The sequence below is a fragment of the Macrobrachium rosenbergii genome, chromosome 17 (genome assembly GCF_040412425.1).
Source record: "Macrobrachium rosenbergii isolate ZJJX-2024 chromosome 17, ASM4041242v1, whole genome shotgun sequence".
NCBI lineage: Eukaryota > Metazoa > Arthropoda > Malacostraca > Decapoda > Palaemonidae > Macrobrachium > Macrobrachium rosenbergii.
In genome coordinates, this window is record NC_089757.1 from 33470765 (window position 1) to 33490764 (window position 20000).

At 37.7% G+C, this 20000-nt stretch overlaps 1 protein-coding gene across 9 annotated transcripts in view; it reads left to right on the top strand.

The window, feature by feature from the left end:
• The window catches only part of LOC136847847 (homeotic protein ultrabithorax-like), a 1187590-nt gene that overhangs the window by 199947 nt on the left and 967643 nt on the right, over nucleotides 1–20000 (top strand). For 7 of the 9 annotated variants that reach the window (XR_010855864.1, XR_010855863.1, XM_067119823.1 and 4 more), the window contains exon 3: nucleotides 1475–1549. The exons of the other annotated variants lie outside the window; for them this stretch is intronic. Coding sequence is in view for 5 of the 7 variants with exons in the window: in XM_067119823.1 (XP_066975924.1) it covers nucleotides 1475–1549 (75 nt within the window). In the remaining 2 variants the exon portion in view is untranslated. The remainder of the gene's footprint in view (nucleotides 1–1474; nucleotides 1550–20000) is intronic. 9 annotated transcript variants of the gene reach the window in all.

Sequence of the window (20000 nt, forward strand, 5' to 3'; positions counted from 1 at the left end):
ATTTGGCTTGATAACTAACAAATTGTTCCTTTATCGGTGACTTATTTATTTTGACACAGATGAAATGTTTACTTCTTGAGTTCTGTTCTATTGTTTGCTATGTAAAAACAAAAAATAAAAATCACTTCTGGAACTGGAAAATAATCTTGTTTTAATATTGGAACTTTTAACAACTGACCTAACCTAAAAAATAACATCGCTAACTTATCTGTGAAAACTCACAGAAATGTATGTGCATGCTAATTATAAGATCGAAATGCCTGTCTTTTTAAAGGCTTTAAAAGCCACTCGTGTTGACTTCCTTCATTTACATTATATAATACTCTCTTTGTTTTAACAATATACTCACTAAGGCAAGTGCTTGACTAAACATATATTTTTTTTAACATTAACACATTTCTAAGCTTTATCGCAATTAACCCCGTATGAAAACCTTCATTACTTGACCTGAAATTTCAAGGAAGAAGATTAGTTCTTCCACTTCAGGTTTGCTCAAGTGCGTGTGTGTGAATACTTCACATTAACGAGGGAGGGTTTGCATGATAAACGAACTAGCTATGTAAATGCTTGAAAGGATGCTTTTATAAATGAAACAGCAGGGGAAGGAAAAAAAAAGCATTAACTAACCAAATAATCTAAGGCTATCCGGTCCAATTTCTCTTCTTCGTGGAAAACTAATCTTAATTTGGGCTTCGTTTTCGGCTGTGGTCGTAATTGGTTATGAAATCCAGAACTAATGCTTGGTATTGCCTGGTATTTCTAAGTGCATTTCTTACTTGAAAAGGCTTGGTGAGACGCTTGTATGTACTAACTTATCTTTCCAATGGAGTTGTCGAAATTCCTTACCTTTGGGAATGCTGGAATATGGAAGTGTTCTTGGTCAGCATGACCCTGTGGTTTCTGCTTTCGTCACTTCTGTGGATGAGTGATTTTATCATAGACTGGGACAGGTATCGCGTGTAATGCCATCTGCCGGTAGCTTTACTAAGCATCTTAACTCCATTATCTGCTATGCATATGAGGTGGTTTGATTAATGGATTTTGGGAGTCTGGCATCGGCGTTTGCGCTGAGGATACGTCTTGGATTGTGGTCCACTTCAGTTGGCCCACATCTTTCTTGTCAATCTGTTCCTTCTATCCTTTTCACCCTGAGAAGGCATTACGTGCCTTTGCTTGCGACTGCATGATGTGCTTTGATAACCAGCTTTCTGTCACTTCCAAGCAAAAATTTTTCCAAAAACCCACGACTGACTGGACTCTCTTATGCTTCATGACGGATTATATCCTGTCCAGTGAAGATGACTTTGATTATCAGTACAGAGCAGAAAAGGGCATTGTCCATCTGTTCTCATTTGAGATACTGCTGCTTTATATATATGAATTAGTCGTCCCCCCCAATTGTTTGTTTTTAGCCAATAAGACTCCAGGAACTAAAGTGTTTTAGTAATGGGTATTTTCCAATCCTTTCTGCCAGCTAGCCCATGCGGTTCATTCACCAACGGCGCCATCTAGAGCCCTGCGGTCGCTTGAACTGAATAGTTCAGACCCGGTAAGTGATTGTTTGTCCCCTACACAGTATTCTGGACGATGGGCTCCTAACAAAAAAAAAAAACAAAAAAAAACAAAAACGCTTCTACTAACAATATTGTCTACGACCTTTCGGGGTATTTTTATTGTGAATTGAAATATGTTATTGAATTTCAATATGTGTGTGTGTGTGTGTGTGTGTGTGTGTGTGTGTGTGTGTGTGTGTGTGTGTGTGTGTAGCCTCAATCAAATGGTCGGTGGTGGTTATTTTTTTTTATTGTACAGGTGAAGTTTGGAGTGTATTATTACGAAACCGAATGTAATGGGTTTTCGGTAAATGCTTACTCTCTCTCTCTCTCTCTCTCTCTCTCTCTCTCTCTCTCTCTCTCTCTCTCTCTCTCTCTCTCTCTCTCTCTCTCCTCCCTTCCTTTCAACCTTATGTATTATGAAATTCCATCAAATCACGGCAATTTTGTTACTGAAACTGTTTACTATTCAATCTAGTCAGTAATATCAAATATAGGCTATTGATTACTTGCTCATTTTCCTCAATAGCACGAGTAGATAGAACAGCGTATTTGGCAATAGTAAGATTGCCCATCTTGGGGTTATTGAGAAAGAAGGGGGCAAAGGGTTGTAGAACATTTGCAGAAACATATCTCTGATGTCTGATTCGAATATCATATACTCATTTTATGCCACTTCTCTTTGTGATTAACTTGACAAGAGAATAAGATAATCATTTAAAGAGAAAATTTAAAACTTTTGTTGACACGATAATAAGGTTGTGTGCCTGATTACTACATATTTGTAAACTGCTAAGAAACAAATTTACGTTACCCCTTTTCATCACGAAATTACATTACGAGAAGTGCAGATTACATTCACTCATTTGAAAAGAAACGGTGGAATGGTTCATGTGATTCGTTTTCGCCTTTACTGTAAGGTTATTGATTAGTTTGAGGGTCAAATGAAAAAGTACAGGACATAATGAATCGATGCTTCGTCGATAAAGTTTATCCGTCTATAATTAATATCCGTAATAATAATAATAATAATAATAATAATAATAATAATAATAATAATAATAATAATAATAATAATAATAATAATGATTATGAAAAATTTCCCACTGTCTCTAGAATCCTTTAACGGAAAGATATCTGAAGCAACTGATCTCTATATTAGAAAATAATCTGTTGGTATTCTCTGTGATTTTCTGGTACGCTTAAGAAATCATACTATAAAGTAATCGTTAGTAATCCCTTCAAGACGCCAAAACGAGGCGCAATTTTTGAACAATTTGTATAAGTATTTGATTTTTATGTTACTCAGTCATTGCTTTGAATGGCATTTTTCAAACAATACAATATTTCAGTTTTAGTTTTGGCTGACGTCATATATTTGATGGCTATGAACAATATTTTTCCATTTAAAGATTTTATCATTCATTTTCTTTAATCTTAATATCTTTCTTGCTTATTCGCAAAGATATGAAATCCCAGCGGATGTGGAACCAAAGGCCAGTCTTATGTGCTTGGTACCTCTATTAAAGATATAAAAAAATTAGTAGATAGAAAGGAAATATAATCATTAATTCATGCTTCTTATTATTAGCTAAGTGAATATCTTGATCACGATTGGGATTATCTCGTACGATTATCTTATGTAATTATCTGATGGCCACATCCATGCAACTTTCATGAGAGTGAAAGCTATCTTCTTTTTTTTTATTTCTTTCTTTAATGCGATTATGTCTTTAAATAGTGCACGTGTGCAGAGGGAGGATCGTTATTACAGGTTTATAATTAGACATTTGTAATTAGACATATTGTTATTACAGGTTTATAATTAGACTTATCGTCTGCTACTGAGTCTTCAATTTTCTTAAGCATTATGCAAGTCATTTCTTTATAAGTAATGGGTACACCGTTTAGATTTTGTTTTTAATGAAACGAGACCCAAGTATAATTTACCAGTATAAGAACTATGATATAACATAGTTTCGTCCAAAATAGAATTTAAAATCATTTACGATCTTGAAAAAACCCGTAATCAAAGTGACGTCTTGATTAGGTGTGCGATTCGCAAATCGTCTACTTCCATTCAGTCGCCTTTTAGGAAAAGATATAAGTATAACTTACCAGTATAACTTACCAGTATAAGAGCTATGATACAAAATAATTCCGTGCAATTATTTAGAATTTAAAATAATTTAGGATCTTGAGAAAAACCCGTAATCAAAGTGACGTCTTGATTAGGTGTGCGATTCGCGAATCGTCTGCTTCCACCCAGTCGTCTTTTAGGAAAAAGAAAAAATGAATAAAAAGGGGGAAGAAAAAAATACGAAGGGCCAGTAAATTGCCATAATATAGCTTCGCCACCCTCGGGATAAAGTAAGTGTCCTTTGGGGAATGCCCAGACAAACGGAGCCACGGTCGTGTGAAATTTTGACCATAAATGTCCTCAACATTAACACATTCATGAAATTGTCACTGTTCAGAGGGGGCTTTCCCCTTTATAACCCTGCCATGCCCCCTTCCACCCACCCTACCCTACTCTTCGTGCCTTTCTCTAACCCCCCAGACCCCCGGGGCCACGATCCTCCAACCCCGTGGTATCGTGTTCCCAGCCCATAATTTGAATCAGGTCCCCCCGAGACATATTTCATGAAATTAGAGCATGCATGCTTATTGAACAATATTCCACGTGATCCTAGATTTTCTTCTGCTGCCAAAATTTCTCTCATTGGGGAGAGGGAGGGGAGAGGTGGGTGGCAGAGGGGGCGATGTAAGGGTGGTCCGGAGAGGACAAAATAATAGCTTAATTGCCGCGTGAATGGCTGGGGTAAGGGACGTAACGGATTGGACTTATCAGGAATATTTGCATACGTAGTTAATGTCCTTGGTATGATTATCATCATTATTACTGTTATTATTGTAATTATTCTGTATTGGGTAAAATTCTCTCTCTCTCTCTCTCTCTCTCTCTCTCTCTCTCTCTCTCTCTCTCTCTCTCTCTCTGCCTGTCTTGACTGATATTGACTTTGCGTGAGATACATTTTTTATTGTCTAGCTCGGGTAATTCTCTCTCTCTCTCTCTCTCTCTCTCTCTCTCTCTCTCTCTCTCTCTCTCTCTCTCTCTCTCTCATTGCCCGTCTAGACTGGCATTTGCCTTCCTTTAGATACCGTCATATTATCTAACTCTTCTTAATTTCATCTGCATATCTTCCAAAACGAATATATCGTGCTGTTATCTCAGGTAGTGTGGATATTATATGCGTAGTGTAGACCACGGGGCCCTCATTTGTAAGGTCCGTGTCCGTCCAGAGTCTACTTATATATATATTTAAATATGTACATATATATATATATATATATATATATATATATATATATATATATATATATATATATATATATATATATATATATATATATATATATATCTGTGTTTGTGTGTTTTGCAACATTTGTATGTGTATCCTGTATCCTTTAACTTAATTAATCAAATTCTTTGTTCCGTTCAATGTATCCTTTTAATTGATTTGTGGGAAAAGGACTTGTAATTTGGAACAATGTGGTGCGGAATATATTTTTGACTCATGTCCTATCTTCCCATTAGCTTAAGAAGAATCTGATTCATGAATCAGAATTCACTTCCTTGTTTTGTACAAGGGTATCACCTTTTGCTTCTTCTGTGGATTTATGAGTGTCTAGCACTCTGTCTGGAGCAAAAATCATCGCATCCGAAGCTTCCTAGCCGATCCTGGAGCAAAATGACTTCTGTATTAATATAAATTTTGAGATTATGCTGGAGAGACTTGCATTTTGAGAAGTAACATTTTGTTGAGGGTTTTTAGAAGTTATTTTAAAGTGCCTGTTCCCTGTCATCATTAGCTTCCTTTGTATTTCGGTTCTTTTTCAACATATTTTTTTGGGCTTAAATTATTTTTCGATTTCTTAAAATGTACCGGAAGTGCATTTTTTCGTATAAACAGGTTACCATCAGTGAATCTGTGAGACATAAACTATGAATTCAGATGCTTTTCATTGTAATAAGCTTTTGCTCTCAATCATATAGGTATGAAAAGGTTGATACCTAGTCCCTAATTACCTCACATAAAATCTGTTCATTAGAGGCAAAAGAGAAAAAACTGCTATATATTGTTCCCCGTAGGGTGCACCTCATGCGGTGTACTGTAAGCGTTACTTAAGGTTCTTTGCAGCGTGCCTTCGACCCCTAGCTGCAACCCCTTTCGTTCATTTTACTGTACCTCCTTTCATATTCTCTACCATCTTTCTTTCCACCCTCTCCTAACAATTGTTTCATAGTGCAACTGCTCTGAGGTTTTCTCCTGTTAAACCTTTCAAACCTTTTGCTGTCAATTTCCGTTTCAGCCCTGAATGACCTCATAGGTCCCGGTGCTTGGCCTTTGGCCTAAATTCTATATTCAGTTCATTATATTGATATAAATAAATGTATGACAAGTCAGTAGCAGACCTTATTGTTTCTTGTATGTTGAGGACGTGTTTATATATTATCTACACACACATATATTATATATATATATATATATATATATATATATATATATATATATATATATATATATATATGTCTATATATATATATACACATATATATATGTATATATATATATATATATATATATATATATATATATATACATCATTATATATATATATATATATATATATATATATATATATATATATATATATATATATATATATATATATATATATATATATATATATATATAGTAATATTTGTATATGAATAATATTGCAATAAATAATTAGGAATAATGTTGCAATAAATAAATATATGTGACGAGTTAGTTACATATCGTAGATCCTTATATGTTAAAGTCTTGCTGATGTATACAGTAATGTTTATATAGGAATATGATAAAGATTAATGCATCTCTGTAAAAGAAAAGGAATAATAAACAAAATATTGTCCTCTGCCTCTATAATCTTCCTTCAGGAAGCATCAGAATCACAGATATAACTAAACGCGTATACAAAGAAAGGTCAAGTGTCGCGAATATTGGCAATAAATTCGGCAACGCTTCATATAATGTTTTATCATTAGGTTTCGATAAACCACTCCGTAATCTAATCTAGTCACGGTAAATGGAGACGATGACAAAATGCTAATGGATAATACGCCATTAATTGCAATGGCTTTATTAATAACGTTGATAAGCGCGCTGCTTCTATTACGATAATTAAGATGAGAGATACGACGATAAATTAAGGTGATGCCTGTTTTGGATAATAACAGGATTACAATAACAACAACAAAAAACAACATGGCGGCTGGCGGTAAACAAGAAAAAACATATACATAAACACACACTGGCGTTAGATCCACTACTTGATTTGATAGCATTTCTGAAAAATAAAAAAAAAAGTAAAAATAAAAAAGTAAAAAAAAAAAAAAAGGTTTCCCCGAAGTTTTAATGAATGTGTAAATTAGATTGATAACGAGTTGGGGAAAGTAATTAAACTTGTAGGATATATTTCCTCTCCAGTCTTAGCAGGGGAGCCGCGAGAGATCCTCCTCCCGCCTTTGGCCCGGACAGCCCGCCCGCTCGCTTCTGTTGTTGCTGTTCCTTTTGCTGTTGCTGTTCAGGCTGCTGTTGCTTTAGCGTCTGTTGCTGTGGTTGTTTCTGCTGCTCCTGCTCCGTTTCCTACTTCTACTGGTTTCGTTTCGGTTCTGTTTGGTTGAAGAGGAAAAATAGAATTATGAGGGTATTCGATAGGAAGGCTTCTCTCTCTCTCTCTCTCTCTCTCTCTCTCTCTCTCTCTCTCTCTCTCTCTGTGTTGCTGTTCCTTTTGCTGTTGCTGTTGTTGTTGTTGTTTCTGCTGCTCCTGCTCCGTTTCCTGCTTCTGCTGCTTTCGTTTCGGCCCTGTTTGGTTGAAGAGGAAAAATAGAATTACAAGGGCATTCGTTAATAAGGCTTATCTCTCTCTCTCTCTCTCTCTCTCTCTCTCTCTCTCTCTCTCTCTCTGTTGCTGTTCATTTTGCTGTTGCTGTTCCTGCTGCTGTAGTGGTTGTTGTTGCTGTTCCTGATTCTGCTGCTTTCGTTTCGGTCCTGTTCGGTTGATGAGGAAAAATACAATTACAAGGCCGTTCATTAGGAAGGCTTCTATCTCTCTCTCGCTCTCTCTCTCTCTCTCTCTCTCTCTCTCTCTCTCTCTCTCTCTCTCTCTCTCTCTCTCTGTTGCTGTTCCTTTTGCTGTTGCTGTTCCTGCTGCTGTAGCGGCTGTTGTTGTTGTTGTTCCTGCTGTTCCTGCTTCTGCTGCTTTCGTTTCGGTCCTGTTTGGTTGAAGAGGAAAAACAGAATTACAAGGCCGTTCGTTAGGAAGGCTTCTCTCTCTCTCTCTCTCTCTCTCTCTCTCTCTCTCTCTCTCTCTCTCTCTCTCTCTCATTTACTCGGTGTTGTATTCTTACTTAAAAATTGAACATCGTTAAATTGTTACTAATTTTTTGTCAGTTTTCAAACGATTTTAAAAATCTTTCTTTCGCATCTATCCCTTTAGCTCTCTCTCTCTCTCTCTCTCTCTCTCTCTCTCTCTCTCTCTCTCTCTCTCTCTCTCTCTCTCTCTCTCTCTCTCATTTACTATGTTGTATTTTTATTTAAATATTTGGTGGTTGTTAAAACTGTGTTGGTCATTTTTTGTCAGTTTTCGAACGTAATTTAATCTCTCTCTCTCTCTCTCTCTCTCTCTCTCTCTCTCTCTCTCTCTCTCTCTCTCTCTCTCTCTCTCTCTCTCATTTACTGTGTTGTATTTTTATATAAATATTTGGTAGTTGTTAAAATTGTGTTAGTCATTTTTTGTCCGTTTTGGAACGCAGTGTAAAATCTCTCTCTCTCTCTCTCTCTCTCTCTCTCTCTCTCTCTCTCTCTCTCTCTCTCTCTCTCTCTCTCTCTCTCTCTCTTTTGATGTAGCTGTTAAATTTCGCTTTCCCGCTGCATTCATTTCACTTCGCTGCAAGAAGAACTATTTACATTCGTCTTTTGTGATGTCAAAAAAATACAAATAAAAAACAAAATAAAATGAAATAAAAGATCACTGCCTGAAAATATTATGATTCAATGAATCACATAAAAAAAAGTGCCAAGTTCTGTTGTTGGTGCAATTCGTCTCGCTTTTATTTCTCCGTTGCATATTTGCAAATGCTGTGCTAGTTCTAGAAAACGGGGCACGATTAAGCCGATTATTTAGTTACTTGCGTTTGGTGGAGTTGTGGTGGGGATGGGAGGGGTGGGGGGAGAAGGGGGAGGGGAATGGGTGTATCAGTAGGGTATGAGGCAAGGAACTCGTGTGCTGGTCATGACAGCGCCGTCGTCTGGGGTCATATTTTATTTGTCGGTATATAAATTCTCTTGAGCAAATATATAAATATGTATATATATATATATATATATATATATATATATATATATATATATATATATATATATATATATATATATATATATATATATATATATATATATATACTGCCATACATATACACACACACTCACTATCTCAGAAAATTCGTTTTATTCAGCTTTGAGAAAACTCTCTCTTTTATCACCTGCTGCAGCCTCGTAGGTGGGTGGTAGCGCTCATACCTCTCAACTGCACGACCCGTGTGCATTCCTCAAGCGGACGACGTGCAGCTGATAGTTTCTGTATAGAAGTTGTTAAGATTCCAAATTGATAGACTTTTTTCGTTCGCTGTCAGGGCAAAATGTAATTCTAGAAATACATACGTTGCACTGTCAGTTATTTAATATTAACTGTCTGGCTATTTTACATTTGTTTTTTATTTTAGTTTCTTCAAGTTGAGAAACATGAAATAAGTTTTAATGTAATATCTCTACATAGCAGATAACAGAAGGCAAATGTCTAATATATCTCTCACAAAATGTATCTCATATTTCAGTCTCTTTTGCCGTCAGTCATATTGCTGTAGACATTACAGAACATTACTCTCAGAATATCTTCTCAAAACGTTGCTGCCTGAATTTTGGTAAGTTGAATAGAGGTTCTTAAACTTTTGAGTTGCATCAGATGTCAGCCATTTTTTTTTATAAACCTTCGATTGTCGCCCACTGCCAGTCCTTGCGAGGGGAAAACAGGGTCCTTTAGATTACTGTCCTACAGGATATCCTCGGCCCCGGAATGACTCCAGCAAAATTACCCTCGCGAATTAATTACTGCTTATGAAAATGAAATTCATTCTAAAAGGTCCTCGCGATTTAGTGCTAATGAAAGCAAGTCGGGAAGTGTTATCGTGTGTTTCGTCTCTGCAAACATATGCGGCAGGTAAAGCATAGTTGGCTTTTCAGATATTTTCCTCCTGCGGGAGAGACATTTTCGCTCACCTAAGCGTTTCCGGCGGCCATCTTTATTTCTGGAAGTTGTCATGATAACTCAGGGGAGAGGTGCCAGAATAAACATCCCCGTCAGCCGAGGTAACACGTCTTAATTTAGCGCCTCGGGAATTACCTCCTCCTCCTCCTCCTCCTCCTCCTCCTCACCTGACTTCGTTTACTCGAGTTTTAAGTGTAGGGAATTGCGTTTTGGTTATTCGGCCCTTCGTACCTCTTCTGCCTTTATCGTTAAAGCTTAATGTCATGAATATGAGATAATTCATACCTTAATGGCTGCTGAAATTCATACTTCTTTACTGTCACTTAGCGCAGTTTATGCTGAAAATACCTTATATAAACAAGGCAGAAGGTCTAAAACTGTAACTCCCACCGCAAATAAAATCCCCACGAGTTAGCACCTCGGTCCTCATACTGGCGGCGAGGGGAGAATGACCCTTTGGCCAAGGAGACCGTAAAGCCAAAATGGCCTATCAAAACACACCTAAAAAAATTAGCAATATAGTGGCCCTGTGTCTGGAACCCCCCCATCCCTCACCTTTTAGTATTCCATCCCGGAACTGAGCATGGCACTACGTTCTGGAAAGTTACGGCTCCCGGCAGAGCCTGGAAATAAATGAATACACGCTTCCGGACCTCCGTACCCTCATTATTCACACTGAGTTTAGTGGTGGCACCCAATACAGTGCTTATCAACGACTGCACTTAAGGTCGGGCCGGCCGTAGGTTCTCCGCCGAGTCGTGGCCTTTACGAGCGCCCTCCAAGGCTGCTCCGCTCGCGAGGAGCCCGCTGAGTTCACACTGAGGAGCTTGTTTATGAATTCGGGGATATGGAGTTAGTGATATCCACTTCTCCTCCCTCTCGCCTTTCCTCTTTCTCTTTCTCTCTCTTTCTAACTCTGTCTCTCTGTCTCTCTCTCTCTCACTCTTCTCACCCATTTCTTCGCCATTTTTCTTGTCCCCCAAATCCTTTCCAAGAACTGTATAGTTGGGCGCTAAACTCCCAAATGCGTATATGGGCAATATTAAGATTTTGTCCTCCTATACAAAGCCTTCCAGACACATTAACAGAAACCGTATTTTCGAAGTCAGTACCAAATTACAAGCACGGTGCTTTGTATGTCTGATACAGCATACCGTCGACCAGTATCCTTACTGTATGTGCCCAAATACAGTCGAAACCATCAGAATTCTTGAGGCCCAAGCTTAAATTTTACCCCTCCCCCTTCCCCCTTCCCCCTCTCCTCCCCGAGAGGTCCATAAAGGTAAATCGCATTTTCGAAGTCACTACTAAATTACAAGCACGGTGCTTTGTATGTCTGATACAGCTTACCGTCGACCAGTATCCCTACTGTATGTGTCCATATACAGTCAAAACCATCAGAATTCTTGAGGCCTAAGCTTAAATTTTACCCCCTCCCCACCCACTCCCCTCCCCGAAAGGTCCGTTAAGGTAAATGGAAAATGAGATGCGATTATGATTATGCAAGAGCGGCGAGTGCAAGGCTTCCTGGGAGAATTTGTATTTACGGCCGAAGTTTCAATGTAATGACACCTGATGCCTCGCTCATTAGGTCGAAATTATTGTGTTAGATATTTCAGCATTCTTTTTACAGTCGCCTTCGAATATTTTTATTCCCGCTTGGCAATTTATTTTTCTTTTTTTGAGAGGGGGGGGGACGGGTTTGGGGGGGAAGTTTTCAACTTCGAGATTTGTATCTCGGGCGCCGCTTTCATTTACGAATTCTTTGTTCTTGATATCTTGTTTATGCCCTCGGCCACTTCGGGGGAACTTTGGGTGACGTATGGCGACGGTCCTCCACTTCGTTCTCGATGCTGTTGTTGTTGTGTTTCGGTTCATAAATTCCCCCCACCCCACCCCTAACACCTTCTAACACCCCGCCATCCCCCGATTGACAATGATCCTTCTAATAGATTCGGCCGCGCGTTGCCCCCCAACCCCTCTATTTTGGATCTGGCCCGTGGGTTGTAATTGTTGTTTTTGGTTGTTGCCATTTTGTTGTTTTGCTCCCATTCAAAAAATAGAATAAAAAAATGTTTGCAGCGGAGATTTCATGGCCTCACCTTTAGTGACAAAAAAGTTGTTTAAACAACTTTTCTCATTATAGTCTGGAAATAAGTCTCTCTCTCTCTCTCTCTCTCTCTCTCTCTCTCTCTCTCTCTCTCTCTCTCTCTCTCTCTCTCTCTCTCTCTCTCTCTCTCTCTCTGAGATACAGAGAACCACATTTTAAACTCTGTAATTATGGAGTAAATAAGCTTAAGAAATTACGTCGATGCGTTATGGAAAGGTTCGTGTTTTAACACAGAATCCTTTATCTCCGGGTAACTCTGTACTGGAAGTACAGAAAAGCTTTTCCCCATCATATTTTAGTATCCTTTTTGAAATGTTCCTTAAAAATACGAGACTCCCGAAAAATATTGTCCCCCTTGGCTCCTAGAGAGTAAGCCGGAGAATTTTCGGTGTTGCATTGAGCATTTTCTAGCTGGAATGAGCCGAAATTCCATTGGCGTTCAAGAATGGTATATATACGTGTTTTAGGAATGGAGTGGGTGGAATATAGAATTTAGGTCAAAGGCCAAGCACTGGAACCTATGTGGTCATTCAGCGCTGGAAAGGAAATTGAGAGTAGGTAGGTTTGAAAGGTGTAACAGGAGGAAAACCTCGCGGTTGCACTATGAAACAATTATTAGAAGAGGGTGGAAAGTAAGATGGAAGAAAGAGAAAAAGAATATAGGTACAGTAAAAGGAATGAAAGGGGTTGCAGCTAGGGGCCGAAGGGACGCTGCAAAGAAGCTTAAGTAATGACTACAGTGCACCGCGTGAGGTGCACTGACGGCACTACCCTCCTACGGGGTATACGTGTTTTAGAATTAGGTATCGATTGATATAAATGTGAAAAAGAGTCCTATCTTTTTCACAATTTTGTATTGGCACTTACAAACACAAATACACACGCTGTATTTATACATAAATGAAAATGTACGTATTTGCAGATGAGGTTGCAAGGACCATGCCAATCTCTACCGTAACTACATTGCATCACAGTCCACTACCCACCAAGTACATAATTTATTCGCAGCTTAACACAAGAACAGTGAGGTTTTAAGGGAACGTGGTGACGTGAATATTGTAAGCAATGGACCACGAGGCACATATAAACTTGAATAAGATCCTGTGAAGATATATTACCAAATATCAGATAAACATATGTATTTTGGGAGCTATACAATTATGTATTATTATTATTTAAGTAGATGAAACCTGTTCACATGGAACAAGCACACAAAAGGGGCCATTGGCTTGAAATTCAAGCTTCCAAAGAATGTTGGTTTCAACCTCCCACCGCAGACCCTGCACTGCAGCAGTAACTGATAATAATACAGAGCCAATTGGGGAGACTCGAACCCGCGACATCTGAGTGGCATGCCACGACGCTAACCACTATACCAGCGGACCAGCTTGAACCAACTGAAATAGAATTTCAGATTTACATATGTAAAATCTTGGTTGCGTTATAAAGTATGAAAAAAGTTATTAGAATCCCTGAATCCATTACCGTTAAGTAAAAAGTCATCTTATATATTTCTGGCGTTATTCAAGAAAAGTGAAGAAAGGATTTTGAGGCATCAAATACCTCTCTTGTTTAGATTAGAAATTTACAATATAACTTCTAAACGAGTAGTTGTCTGAAGTTGAGGACCCTCAGACAGTGAAATTATAAAACTGGAAATTCAAACGCTAATCTCCCTCTTGAGTCTCGCCCTCCTCTTAGATAAATCCCGTAGGATATCAAAGGATTATAAACGAAGCTGATACCCTGGAAGCCGCGGAATCCTTTATGTACGAAATATGGCAGCATACCTTTCATAAGCGTTCACAATTATTCGGACACGGATTGAAGGACGCAGGTCTTCGGAGTCCTCGGACAGTAGCCGAAATGTCTCTTTACTTCATCCTTTAGCGCCGTCCTTTCTTTCCGCCCCCCCTCTCGAAACAGGAGGCACAAAAAATATTGGAGAGGGGGCTGGGGGGGATCCGAGATAAAATACGTATTTTCGTTTGTCGTCACACTAACTCCTTTTGTACGCCACCTGTTCCAATTCCCACGATTCCCTTTTGCCTGGACGGCACTGTGGGAGGGTGAGAATAAGCATTCTCATAGATCTTTCTCCTCCTCCTCCTCCTCCTCGTCCTCCTCCATTTTTTTCAAGGCAGGTGCTTCGGTAGACCACCTCTTCCTGAGAGGGAGGTGCCCGGCCTTTATTTAACGGGGTCACAGATTGTTCAGGCTATGTTGCTAACCAACCGGTTCGAGATAAAATGTCTTAAGATTTATTCTTTCGATCTGGTTTACCTATTTCACTCGTATTTAAGGATTTTGTCAATTTACATCAATTTTCGTTGAAGTGACGCTTGCCGCTTTAGGAATGATTCTACATATGGATTGTGAGTCTCGTGTTATTTTGCTTATCCGTTCTCTTATGTTTATCAAATGTAATAATACATGTACATAAACTTATGTATTTTTAGCTTTGAAATTACCTGTATTTAGTCGTTTTATGAAACTTTGCCCATTTTGTGATTTTACCATCATAAAAAAAAATCAGTCCGTTCTGTCTACAATTCTTCGGAGGTCAGAAAATCAAATGGTTATTTCTCGACTTAATCTCATGTCTTCATTTGTTTGAAATACTCATACTTTGTAAGCTCAGAGTCATTATCTAAACTTGAATCGCTTGATTCTTAAGCTTCCATCTTCTAAACACTCAGTTCGGGTGTAGTATAGGCTTATATGCCGTGACACAAGACAAAATTTGTTCATTTAAAGTTCAAGGGAAGGTGCAATACATTACTACCTTACTACTATTTTCCTTGTATTTCAATACATTTTTATCTATTTGTTAATTTATCAATTAATTTTTTTTTTAATAAGTGAGTGGGATCTCTTCTCTCTGTGTTTCCCTTTACCTCCTCTTATTTCTTCCCAATGAACACCTTAATATTCTTTGGAAGCTTGAATTTCAAGTCAGCAGCCCCTGTGATTTCTTGTTCCATATGAATAGGTTTCATCTTCTGAATAATAATAATAATAATAATAATAATAATAATAATAATAATAATAATAATAATAATAATAATAATAATAAATAATATATGAAGGAGTAGGCCTCTTTTAAACAGGTCTTATTAAAAGGATGGCTGTATGCGAATTTATCATATATAGTGTCTTTTCTATCTTCCTTGTGATTCGCTTTTCAGGCTCAGCGATGTTAGTCAGCAACTGGCCGATATTCATGTTGGAAAAAGGATTAGTGTGCGGAATATGGGAAGTCTTTTATTAAAATATCAATCCAGAAATCGTTCGTCTGGATTCAGGTTCTATTTTGGAATTTGCCGTCGACATGTTTTCGACCAGCTCGTTGGTCATCCTCTGTGGTCGACATTGCCTAAAATAGAACCTGAATGGACGATTTTCTGATTGGATATTTTAATAAAAGACTTCCATATTCGCACACTATCTTTTCCAACGAATATCGGCCGGTTGAAAACGAAGTCATAGGAAGATAGAAAAGAACACTACATAAGATAAATTCGCGCCATACAACCATCCTTTTTTTAATAATAATAATAATAATAATAATAATAATAATAATATAATAATAATAATAATAAAAATATCTTGATCTCAGTGTCCTTGATTTGGTCTTTTAGTCTTGTTTTTCACTTTGGTACACTTCAAGGTAAATGAATTCATCTTTATGAGGCAAGAGTCTGCCAGTTTACTCTGAAACTTGTAATCTTAGATGAACTGTCTAGAAATGATTCGACCACTGGAAATTTTGTTTAGTTAGTATGGACACTAAACATCCTTTCCATCTTTGTATATATTAGGCATAGAATAGAAACAATCAACACAGTCACGTGTGGAACGGAAATAAATTTCTGACTCACTTCAGGATCGAACCCAGGTCTTTCAATTGAAAGACGAGACAGCTGCCAACCAAGCCACACAAGTCATAGAAGAAGTTGGAACCTAAGTACCACTGTACCTAAGGCTTTACCTAGGCAGGCTAACTGCGTGCATACCAGCGTGTATTTTCCCCAGCTTCCCGACTCAGCAGTGACCCAATTGACAGCATTTCATTCGAATTATCCTTTCTGCCAGCTGGATTATCTTAGGTGCTACATATAGTTACTATGCGCTAGTTGGTGTCCACCTACCTAAGGTTTTTAAAATGTGGGCTGTGTGTCAGCCTCAGCCCAGCACAGTGTTGAGTTTTGAGCTCTCATGATGTTACATTCAAGCGCTGTTTGCTCTGTCTTGATTCCTCATTTTTATTATTCTTGTTTTTCCACTTCTATTGTTTCTATTTCTTGATTATATATGTTTTATTGGGTTTTACCTAATTTCTTCTCTTTGCAAAGTTTACTGGTGTTTCACATTGAGATGATCTGTCGCCTTGAAGTTTACTCCAGCTAATTGTTGCCTAAGTGTACATTATCAATAACTTTAACAGTTATATTCTTTACTTAAACTATAATTTTCCCATAAAAAATTAAACGTCAATTTAAGCTCTGAAACCACCACAATGAATCAGATTGAACAAGTTAAAAAAAAAAAAAAATAACAACCTTTGAGAGCGGAAGAGTGATTCCAGGAATCTGTTACATGCTTCCCATCGTCTTTCGCCGAATGAGTTGAAAGAAAATGCTTACGAATCAAAGGATGGCATTAGGCAGATTAATATAACACTGACCAGTAAAATTCGGAAGAGCTAATGCCCTGAGTGAAATTTACCCGTAGATTAAATTCTCTGGAATAACACCAAGTTGAATTTCACGTAATTATAACGACTTTAGAGTAAAATGGGTGATATAAAGTTCTAGGTAACAAAATCACTCTTTGAAAATGTGTCGGAGTACAATGTAGGATTTCTGTAGTAACAAAAAGTTGTACGTGTTTAAGACACGCCATGAAGTTTGGACATTCCCGATATCTGAGAGTGCAATGTGCTTATTTCCAGAATCCTAGTGCTTACATTGGATGTAGTGTATTCTATAGAATGAAAAATATATGCAGACTGAAACAGAAGTGTTTAAAAAATATATTTCTTCTTTGAATTTGAAATTAAAAACGTGAAAATCATATTGTATCATGTTTAAAAATTTTAATAAATTTTGTGTATATTATCATAATATGAAAGCTCAAAGTACAGAGATTCAACGAAGCATTATGTTGACTTTGAAGCATAATGACTTCTAAACAGATCAATAAAATTTTATCTCCGGCCGTCAAACTTATTTGTAGGCTTACGTGACTGACGTCGCATTGATTGATGTGGTTCCAAATGACAGATATCACAGATGAAGTTTTTTTGAAACTCCCACATTTCATATGTCAGGGATCTTGTGGTTTCCGGCCAATTTTTCGTGTATCGCATTTTAGACCATTAATTGTTAGGCGAAAGTGATTTATAAGCATTCTGATAAATATACTCCACATTTTTTTTTAGTATTAGAATGGTCGAGACTTGACCATTAGCTCACCCCAAAAAATGAAATGTATTTCCCCTTCACAGCTTTACTTATTTTTTTTCTTGGTGAAAAATACCAGTTGTAATTATTTTTATAAGGTATATGTGCGTCTGCTTATTGGTTGAATAGATATGAATTTGTTAGCATATATATATATATATATATATATATATATATATATATATATATATATATATATATATATATATACACACACACACACATATATATACATATATATATATATATATATATATATATATATATATATATACATATGTATATATATATATATATATATATATATATATATACTCATACATATACATACACACACATATATATATAGTGTGTGTATGTATGTATGTATACATGTGTGTATATGCGGCTTATCTATAGCAACATTTCCCTCACAAGCCCCCCACTTCTTGACTCGGCTGAGCAGCAATAACACCCATACCTTTTTTTTTCCTCACCGCTGAGGAATGTAAAGTCACTTAATATAGGCAAAGTCCAATTAAATGATAGGCCTATTTTTTATCAGATTTGTTCGTGCAGCCAACACCTGTTGTGAGTAATCCGCCCCGGCCATTAAACCAGTAAAACACATTATCCAACAATCCCAGTATTAATATTCGAAATACTGTAATAACGATGCAAGTTATGAGATGAGGAAGGGCACATTGTAATCCTTTTTGCCGGGGGAGGATTATCACCGTGATTGAAAGTCGGTACATGTTTAAATTTCAAAGCAAAGTCCCCCCCACCCCGTCCCCACCCCTACCCGTCCCCTCCTCTACCACTCACCTCGACCCTTCTATCTACGGATTCCGTCACCCCTGCAGCCCGTGCAAAAAGAGTAAACAAAACCCTGGTTGTACTATCTCGGAAATAAGCAAAACACGCCGAAGTGTGTGATGATCATCCTTCGAAATTGACCTTCCCCTGTCTTCTCCTCCACCTCCTCCTCCTCCTCCTCTTCCTCTTCCCTTCCCTCAAAATAGTCCCTCATCTTGACACCCTCCTTCTCCTAAAAGCGGCCCCCTTGTCCCTCCCTCCCTACTCTTCCACAAGACCACCTTCGCTTTCCCTAAAACTTTGTCTTCCCTTCCCTCAAAATAGTCCCTCATCTTGACACCCTCCTTCTCTTAAAAGCTGCCCCTTTGTCCCTCCCTCCTCCTTCCCTCCTTCCCCCCTCCCTCTTCCACAAGACCACCTCCTCTTTCCCCCAAAACTTTGTGTTTCCTTTGGCGTTGGAGAATCGCGTCTACAATGCCCCTGTAGTTTAGAGGCCGAGTCTTTTGCTCCCGGCCCTTTTTGACTCTGGAGATTCGCAGTGTTGTCTTTAATCAGTGTTTGACATGGCCCCGTTCCCTTGTCGCCTCCGGGCATAGATCAGATTCACTGAATCGGGGTCCTGAGAGGGTCTGCCTGCCTCAACCCGGAACGAAGAAGAAGGCTTTTGGAGTAGGTAAAGTTCGTCGCTTGGGCCCTAAGTTATCTCATATGTTCAGCTCTGATGTCTCCCCCGATTAAGGAGTGCTCAAACTTTCGCGACGATCTACTTTCTTTCTCTCGGGAGAGAGAGAGAGAGAGAGAGAGAGAGAGAGAGAGAGAGAGAGAGAAGGGCTCTAATCTTTTCGGGATTTCGGATCGTTACGAACGTAGGGCTGAAAAATAAGTTTACCAGGGAGAGAAATGAAATGGAAAGTAAACAGTTCGTTTCTCACTCGTTTGAGATGTTCGCTTTGTCTTGTTCTGGGGTTCATAAACAATATGGAAGCTTTGGATCATTCAGATCAGTCCACGGTATGTTTGATTGTTATATATATATATATATATATATATATATATTTATATATATATATATATATATATATATATATATATATATATATATATATATATATATATGTATATATATATATATATATATATATATATATATATATATATATATATATATATATATATATATATATATATATATATATATATATATATAATGTGTGTGTGAGCGTGCATGTATTCAGTATAGCTTATTTTCTCTCCAGAACCATTTCGTCTAAAAGCGAGAGAAAGTCCTCTCTCTCTCTCTCTCTCTCTCTCTCTCTCTCTCTCTCTCTCTCTCTCTCTCTCTCTCTCTCTCTCTCTCTCTCGCTATTTTCGTAACTCTTTCCAACACCGATAATGGGAATGATTCATTTCAAACAGTTAGGCTTTATTCTGTTATCTTTTCAGTTAAAGTTAACTTAATTTAAGTGTTCGTATTTCGTGTCTTTTCTTCAGAAAGTTGAGGAACATTCCTGAAGTCTTTCACTTCCATTAGCATTAAACTGGTCATTAACATTTAGAAAAAAAAAAAAGGAATTTTTCGTTCGTAGGCCTCTCTCAAAAGCCTCCCCTTATCTAGTGGGCTATTTTTTTTAAACCAGTCGTGGGTTATGATTTCATTCGTTGCCGTTTATCTGTTTTGTTTATTAGTGATCTCATTAT